Source organism: Daphnia carinata, chromosome 9, assembly GCF_022539665.2.
Source record: "Daphnia carinata strain CSIRO-1 chromosome 9, CSIRO_AGI_Dcar_HiC_V3, whole genome shotgun sequence".
NCBI classification, from domain to species: domain Eukaryota; kingdom Metazoa; phylum Arthropoda; class Branchiopoda; order Diplostraca; family Daphniidae; genus Daphnia; species Daphnia carinata.
In genome coordinates this window covers 7,510,951-7,519,655 of record NC_081339.1, presented here as the reverse complement: position 1 = coordinate 7,519,655, position 8,705 = coordinate 7,510,951, and the positions used below count along the sequence as shown (strand labels likewise).

The 8,705-nt window shown below is 40.4% G+C and overlaps 1 protein-coding gene and 1 long non-coding RNA gene across 3 annotated transcripts; one reads left to right on the top strand and one right to left on the bottom strand.

The window, feature by feature from the left end:
- Positions 1-2,317: 2,317 nt before the first annotated feature.
- On the bottom strand, positions 2,318-4,345 carry LOC132088270 (mpv17-like protein 2). The gene is made up of 5 exons (XM_059496793.1): positions 4,184-4,345; positions 3,978-4,082; positions 3,671-3,909; positions 2,714-2,842; positions 2,318-2,641 (listed from the first exon to the last, which is right to left on the bottom strand). Exons 1-5 carry the CDS (start codon positions 4,254-4,256, stop codon positions 2,585-2,587), a joined length of 603 nt encoding a protein of 200 aa, XP_059352776.1. The 5' UTR covers positions 4,257-4,345; the 3' UTR covers positions 2,318-2,584.
- On the top strand, positions 4,336-6,885 carry LOC130700766 (uncharacterized). Of its 2 annotated transcripts, none has more exons than XR_009003881.2 (3): positions 4,336-6,029; positions 6,093-6,304; positions 6,568-6,885. It is a non-coding gene; the product is annotated as an uncharacterized LOC130700766 (long non-coding RNA). The 2 variants fall into 2 exon arrangements; XR_009003880.2 differs by lacking the exon at positions 6,568-6,885 and adding an exon at positions 6,370-6,473.
- The last annotated feature ends 1,820 nt before the right edge of the window (positions 6,886-8,705 follow it).

Here is an 8,705-nt window from a genome sequence, read left to right as displayed (position 1 = left end):
TAGCAGTATAAGTTCAATTTGTATGTTCCCCACGGTGTTTTCTCTTTGAGTTAATGATTTGCATTATCTTGGATCATCTAACTGACTGAACATTTGAAAACAAAAGCAAAAGTATTGATCACATTTGGTCATTTGCAAATCCCTTATTACCGTATCCTGCTCCACTATGGCCTCCCCCGTGACTGCTCCCGTAGCCTCCGCCATGGCCACTGCAGCCGTAACCTCCTCCACCATGCCCGCTACCACCGTAACCTCCTCCACCGTAGCTGCTGCTGCCGTACCCTCCTCCACTATAGCTGCTGCTGCCATACCCTCCTCCGCCATGGCCGTGTCCTCCCGCACCGTGGCCGCTGTTACCGTATCCTCCACCGCCACCACTGCTGTAACTAGGGGCACCGTAACTTCCACTTCCGTACCCACCGCCTAGTAACATTGAATTTGAAGTTTGAAGGTAGAATTTATTGATTTCTTTCAGTACTGATTTAGTAAAGGTGTTAGTTTGCGAAAAGCTACCTTGCCCGCCGTAACTGCTACTTCCATATCCAGCTCCTCCGCTACCTCCGTATCCTCCGCCACCTCCGTATCCTCCGCCACCTCCGTATCCTCCGCCACCTCCGTATCCTCCGCCACCTCCATATCCTCCGCTACCACCGTATCCTCCGCCACCTCCGTAACCTCCGTATCCTCCGCTACCACCGTATCCTCCGCTTCCTCCATATCCTCCGCTACTTCCGTATCCTCCGCCACCTCCACTTCCTAAGTATCCTCCACTACCTCCGTATCCTCTACCTCCTGTGTAACCTCCACCGTGTCCTCCGCTGCCTCCATATCCTCCACCTCCACCGTACCCTCCAGCTAAATAAGAATTCATTCGTCTTAGCAATTCGAATATTTACAAAACAACTAACGTTAAATCTTTTTAACGTGTAAACACTACGCTTCCAGCACAAAGTTATTGCAACGTAAAGATCGCATATTCTACGTATGCCTATTTTTACTTATTTGTTTTTGTTATTGCAGTAATCTTTTCTCGGACATGACAGCTTAAGTTTGCGCAATGGTCTTAGATATGTTTAGATACGTAGTAGCATAGTCGTAGGTCGTCGCAAATACCATGTGGTACAAAACTTTAGGCCACAAAATCAACCAGATTATGTTACAGTCACACTGCTAAACAAAATAACACTTTTGAAACGCAATAACATGAGCGTTGTTATTCAAAACAGCGTTAAGCTATCTTGGGAAAAATCGGATAGCATACCTTTGTAACCAGCGCAAACAAATCCGAAGAGTGCGGCCAAAACGCAGATCGCCTGTCAATCAAGATAAACGAAAAATCACATATGCGCATATGCTAAATAATAACGTCACTATCTTTCTTACAATTTTTAACGCCATCGTTTCTTTTTTCAGGTGAATTGAACTTTACCTTAAGTTCTGGCCTGCAACATTTAGTTTTACTTTGCTGCAAAGAAAATCGTGTCTTTTCGTGGCCACTGGATGACCGCTAACTGCCGGAATCATGCTTTTATCCATCGGATGTCATAAGAAGGTAACAATGTTCGTCTTAACGCAACAGTTGAAAAAAAAAAACAATGATACGAGAAAGTGATCTTCTTTAATGTTTTTTCAAGAGTTGCCTCTGTAAAAATTGCGTATTGATAATCAATCTACTTTTGTTTTGTTTTATTTTGATTTAGGTCACCGTAGCATGTCGGAAAAGAAGAGCTTTTCTTTGGCCGCATGAACGTCTAAAACTATGGGAACGACCCAGTTATGATGACCTACTTTGTTCTTCGCTAAGAGATTTGTGGTAAGTGACGTTCATCTTTGGACCAAATGCGCTTTCACTTATCTTTATCGTTCAAACATTTGACAGCTAGTTAATAGGAATTTTCACCGGATGGCAAGTATCAACAAAGAGCAAGAGGACAATAAAAAATACTCGCTGAGCTTTCACATCTTTGAAGATGACCATTTACTGTCAGTTTTTGGGAGGGAGATTTAACAGCATCAAAGAATTCAGGTTTAAAAAAAAATAAACAAAACATTTAGATGTACAAAACCTTAGACAAGCTCAATTGCAAAGACACATTATAATTGTTAATTTTTCCTTTGACATTGCAGCTAGGAAAGTCGGCCATTGTTTTATCAAAACTTGTCAACTTTGCGCAGTATCGCAATTGCGTTTGAAATACGACATTTCAAGTAACCGTTGCTTGATCAAAGGTTGTGTCATCTCAAACTCATGATAAGCATTCTTTTTCACTTTAGATACCCGAAAAATGCAGTTTAGAAAGCAGATTGGGAACAAGTGTAACGGCAGGTATTTTCACGTTTATTTTCATCGCCATAAAGAAAAATCGCTGATGATCAACTTATAAATAAAATTGTTGTTTTGTTTTTTTTTCTCCTTAAGACGTTAGCTATAAATAAAACCCATTTCTAATTATTATTTTAGAAAACAGAAAGAGCTTTGCGTGATTCGTTGCGACAGGATGGAAACCGAAAACGAAAATGCGTTAAAAAGAAAAAAAAAAAAGAGAAATGAAGCTGTTTCGTGATCATAGCCAAATGCGACTCCTTATAACGGCATGGCGATAGCTGGAAGATCGCTCTCCACCCGGATGTTCGCCTTGTCCTAAGATATGAAAGGAAATTATTTAGCCGCCAAGGGAAACGACACCCAATAAAAAAAAAACAGGTAACTTACAAAGTATTTGGCGTATGAAAGGAAAACGTTCCACCCAACAGTTAGAACGTTAACGTACAGCACTCGATAGACAGGTGATACGTAAAAAAAGTTGATGAATTGTGCAGGAGGCCATACCGAACAGTCGGTCTGAATAAATTGATTAAAATTTGTTTGTTAGGTAAAGTCAAATGTCTGGGAACGCGACGGTCAAACTGGAATTGATGAAATGCAAAGTGTTAACACGAACAACACGCTGGGTAAACTGTTCAATTTTTAACATATTTTCAAATGAAATAAGAAACTCAGAAAAATTGTCCTTTTTTTATGGTAGAGCTGTTGGATAAGCAATAACTCGTTATAATGAATTTTTCAACATGTGTTGGATGTAATGTACCTCTGGATGTTGAGACATGCTCTTCTCAGAACAGGTTCAAGATGGAATTAACACATCCTTTGTGAAAGCTATAAGTAAATTCAAAAAGCTTTGGCTAAGGTAAACATCAAATTCTCTCAATTTAATCTTTAAAATAACTTATGTCAATGTCAACTTTAGAACTTTAGATTTTCTTTCCTTTTTGCCACCGTTTTCCTGTGAAGGTGAAAGAAAGAGATCACAATTTCAGGTGCGTCATTAAATTAAATTTAAACGAAAAATCTCCTGATGACCTGTTGATCAGCCATTGCGAAAAAAAACATGAGCATTATAGATCGACACTGACATTTGCTTAAATTCTAGAGATCATAGATAACGGACAAGTCATGTGTATGACGTCTATATCTCGTATCGATAATGCTAATACAAACAAGACTTTGTACTGGATCATCATACTGTAACTATCCCCACCACACCCTAATAACTAGCAAAGCTTTCTGCACTGGAGTTATGGGAATGTCTGGAACATTCCGATAGACTCTGATAATTTTCTACTTGTGTCAAATTCCCTCTCATAGGATACCAGTAAAAAAAAAATGTACCTTGTAAACCATCAAGAATTTGGATTTTAATTCGTCCCACGCTTGCCGGGTCGTGCTTCCCTCCAGGAGGCCAGCTCCCATGAAAAAGGAGACGTTGTTAAACGGGGAAAAGATGGTCTGATCAAGCAGAATCTTTTTGCCGACACAAAGAAGTGAAGCTCCGGGGATAGCGCGATCCAGAAACTTGTACCAGAAATGATGCGGAAGACCCAAGGTTAAGCCGATTGCCATCATTCTACCTGTTATTGCGGTGAGTAGATTTTAATGTTTACGTCTAGTGGTAGTCGTTAGTGAATAATCAAATCACCTGATCGTTTCCAATCATATCGCTCCTTATTCTTGTTCTTACCACCGCTCGTTTTAGAGTGTTCAATAGTCTGTTGGATAAGATCTCCGGCCGCCAAAAGAATCCCTGTCAAAATCATTTTTTTTTTTTTTATGCGAAATGTTTTATTTTGTATTCCTTAGTAATCGAAGCAGCTTGTAATTTAGGGATGAACGAGAAGTTCTTACCACCGCTGGCAGTGTTGGTTACCCATAGATATCGACCAAATAAAATCCCTTTCAGTTTTGATATAACGGCCATTTGTCGGTTTGGTGACTTTTTTCATCACGCGTCGGAGTTTGTTTTAAGGAAGGAAGGGTAGACCTTATGCTCAGTTGGAAAGTTTGGAATGGCGAGTGAACAACCTAGCGTACCTTATATACCTCCTGCCATGGTTCGATATCCCGCCACGTCTCTCCCACAACCTTTGGAGTTTTTTTTTGTGTGTTGGTGATAAGGTTTTTTTTTTTTATTTATCAGGCCACATTAAAAAGTAATGCACTTACGAAATCAAGTGATTCCCATTGTTCCCCCCTTAGCCACGAAATTTTGAAATAATTATTGGAATAACGTACAAATTGAAATGGTTTTTCAATTTTTAATAGTCAAGAACAATTTGTTTTTGTCGTTGTAATTTCGAATTGCTTCGTGTTATACCTGTTTAATCACTTATCGTCTGTTTCTATATTCAGGACATATAACAACTCTCATCTCGTCGATGAGCAAAGGGAAGGAATGAATGCATCCGCCGTGTACTCCGACTACCATTCCGATGAGTGTCGCAATCAAAACAGCCAGTAATACAGCACGGTGAGATTGATTATTAGAATTAACATCAGGAATGAGGTCCGTTCTAGCTCTTTGGATGTAAAAATAAGCTTAAAGGAATATGTAATTATGTTGGCGTCGCACCGAACCCCCACGAAAGGGGAGAGTTGTTTTTGCATGCAAGAACCAACAGATATACTGATAAAGTTCCCCACAGATCCTGCGTAGATTCATAGACCTATAATCGCTCGACAAATATTTACATCTTGAAGTTCAAAAACAGCATGTTTATCAACCATTGTTTCGGAGCTTAGGTTTCGATATTTTACGATAGCAGCCCTCCAACGCAATTGCTGTGGACATTTTACAGTCTAGACTGTTACACTCGAGCTTCATAGCCTAGATCTGTTCTTCATAGGCAGCACTTTATGTAGTTTTAATTTTTATGGAATATCGTCAGCCTATGGATATTCCGTAATTAGGAGATCATTTTACAATTAAAGTAAAGAACAAACTCAATCGGAGAAACTCATTTTATTCGATCACTTGTTTGGACAGCATTGATGCATACATAATTTGTATTATTATTATATTGTGTAATTTCTGGTTACTTTTCTGTCGACTAGAGAATTCTGTCGTGCTAAAAAAAAAAATAAGTATTACGCGCAAACACTGGGAGAAACGAGAGAACCGTGCAAGAACAAATCCACATGTTGAAGAACAACAGTTATCGACAATACCGAACGTTTAACGTGTACACGTATTATTTCTCGTGCTTTTTGTGTTATTTTATGTGGCTACAAAAATTGATTCTCTGGTGTGACCTGTACCTGACTTTGTTTGTTCCTCCGTTCTAGGCGTTACAACTAACGCCATAGAAAGAGCATTAACAAGTTCCCGTAAATGCACGAACCCCGTTAAAAAATTTGCAATTGTTTTAAAAACTCGCATTTTGTGATTATAAATTGCGATGAAAGATGGCGCTCTTGTATTTTGTCTTCTGCTTGAAGTACGTGTAACTCATGTGAAACCTATGGCTACCTGTTTGCTAAGATTTGTTAATTGTGTTACATCCAATGGAAAGTTCGATATAAACAAACAGTGTGCCATCTACTTTTCAAGGTCCGTCGTTTGTTTTTTATTTAAGTGAAGCACATCAAATGGAGTATTTTGTGAAATGGGTAAATCTTTAGATCAGCTATGCCAGTTCGAAATGAAAAGTAACTTGTTTGCAGTCAATCAAGCTATTTCATTGCTAATTGAGAGGTATTAGCTTTTATATTTTGCCAATCAGAATCCAGTGGCCAAGATTCTGCTTTTAACAAGTAGCTCGTGAAACCTAAATGGCTAAGGATGCTGCCTGTGGAGAAAAGTCACAAATGTCACAAATCTTATCGGTGTAATCTGTTCATCAATTCGTGTCAGTTGTGATTTGGCAAGTGAGCTACGTGTTGTGCTGGTAACCATTTACCATCATCATTTCAGCAATGTTCTCATCATTTCTCATGAGCCTATCAAGTAGCAGGATTTTGTGCTGAGGGGTAAGTAACTAGATTTATATTTGGCAGCCAGTATCAAATTACCATGACTATCCTTTTATTTCTAGCTCATAGAACTAAAAATGCAAAGGATGGTCACCAAAGATTCAAAATTTGTGGATTAGAATCTTAAAACATACATTGTTATACTTTGACCCATTCATCATCTCGTGTAAGTTTCAATTTGGTAAAATCAGGCTGTTCCTCTTTATTATTTTGCCAACGGTTGACAACCATCATTTCAACAATCTCCTTTTCGTTTTTAGTTTGCCAACCAACACACGCCTTCGCCTCACCCGTCGCCTCGTCCTTCGCCCCGTCTTCGCCTTGTCCGTCGCCCCGTCTTCGCCTCGTCCGTCGCCCCGTCTTCGCCTCGTCCGTCGCCCCGTCTTCGCCTCGTCCGTCGCCCCGTCTTCGCCTCGTCCGTCGCCCCGTCTTCGCCTCGTCCGTCGCCCCGTCTTCGCCTCGTCCGTCGCCCCGTCTTCACCTCGCCCGTCGCCGCGTCTTCGCCTCGCCTGTCGCCGCGTCTTCGCCTCGCCCGTCGCCGCGTCTTCGCCTCGTCCGTCGCCCCATCATCGCCTCGCCTGTCGTCGTCGCCGCCGCCTCGTGGTCGCTTCGTGGTATCGTTGTATTTAGTAATGTTTTTTATACTAACTAACCCGTTGGCTGCCACCCACTTTTGCCCCCTTTTTTTTGTAGCTTGTTAGGGACGGGCCGCGCTGTTCTGTCCCATGGTCTTTCTGCCATGGGATGGGACAGTTGCCACTGCCCAAGATTCGCCTGCGGGCCAATTAGGCAATGCACCATAGGGTTTCCCTTGTTCGAAGCGATGGTGGTTGGCCCGGGTTGTGCATTACCATAACGGCTTCCATCATCGCTTCAGCCCGGACTTGTCTCTGGACAAGTCCCCCTTGGTCGCCATCCTTAGGATGGCGACGTAGCTAGCGTAGTAATGTAGTGGCGTGGCAGCCAACGGGTTAGTTGTATAAGTGTATGTATTGTATATGTGTTGCATTGTATTGTGTCATGTAAAAAAGTGGTGGAATTGTGGGTGGTTGGAGGGACAATAAAATGCTTTATTTATATTTGAGTTTTGTTATATTTACATGAATATATCAGTTGATAGACTCGGGAATCGAACCCAAGACCTTCTACATGTCACTCTAGTGCTTTACCGCTAAGCTACCTATGACATTTGACAATAAGCTCTGCATTCATTATAACCTTATTAGGGGTACCAACCTAGATACGCACTGAAATATAGACGTCTTCATATATAGTTCTGTCATGGCGTAACGGCAGCGTATTGGACTGTGGTTGATGAGATACTGGGTTCGGCTCTCCTGCAATTCCAGAACGGTACGATGGTGCCTAGCAATATCACGGCTAGATACTAGAGAGCTGAATAATTGTTTGGGTTTTTAGATGTTAATATAAAATTCAAATAATTTATTTTAAATTCCCGTTTGTTATCATGATTAGTGATGCAATGATTTGAATCTTGATGGTGAGCAATGATCAATATGAGAGAGTCTTATCCTACAGGATACCAAGTTATTGTTCATACAGAAGTATGAAGATTATGTCAAATTTCTTGCACTGGAGTACTCATCCTATGTAATTTCACTCATGTGGGAATCGATCTTCAAACCTTCAGCATACCGTGCCGATGCTCTACCATTGAGCCATGAGTGATGTATGAATTGTATTCTGTCGAACTAAGATAATCTATTTACACTTGCAGTGTTAAATTAGAAATTTATAAACTGTATTGTCAATTTTTTATACTTTACCAGTTATTTGCGAATCGAACCTCATGCCTTTGAGTTGACTATCCCATGCTATACCAACAAGCTTTGAGCGCCGACGAAATATTTACTAGCAGTCCTCATCTTTTTGCGAACAACTTCTGGACTTCGAAAAATTTCATGTAAGATACTTTCTTCTTACCCTAAATGTGTACAACACAGAAATCAAGAACCCTGTGGCTAATTTGTCAATCTCTCTCCAACGGAATATTTTAATACGTAAAGACATACAATCCATATTATTTCCCTCGGATTCGAACCTCAGACTTTCGGATTCTCAGGCAGACGTTTTAGCATTGCGCCATTTGTAGCATTACACATCACATCATTCTTTCACGTTATTTGAAGGAATTATTCAAACTAACGCGAAAACAAATTTCTTTTGATGGATTCCGAATAATCAAACAATGCTTTCCTGTTACAAAGTTGTTCAATACAAGAATAACTTCAGCAGATGTTTGCTTTAACAATGTACATTTACATGTTCTATAGAAAACTTACCTCACAGTCTGATGTATCAACATTCATGAATTAATTGGGTGCAGCGCGAGTCATGTGCGCACAGAATTTCTCCGTAAACGAAAGGATCCAGAATG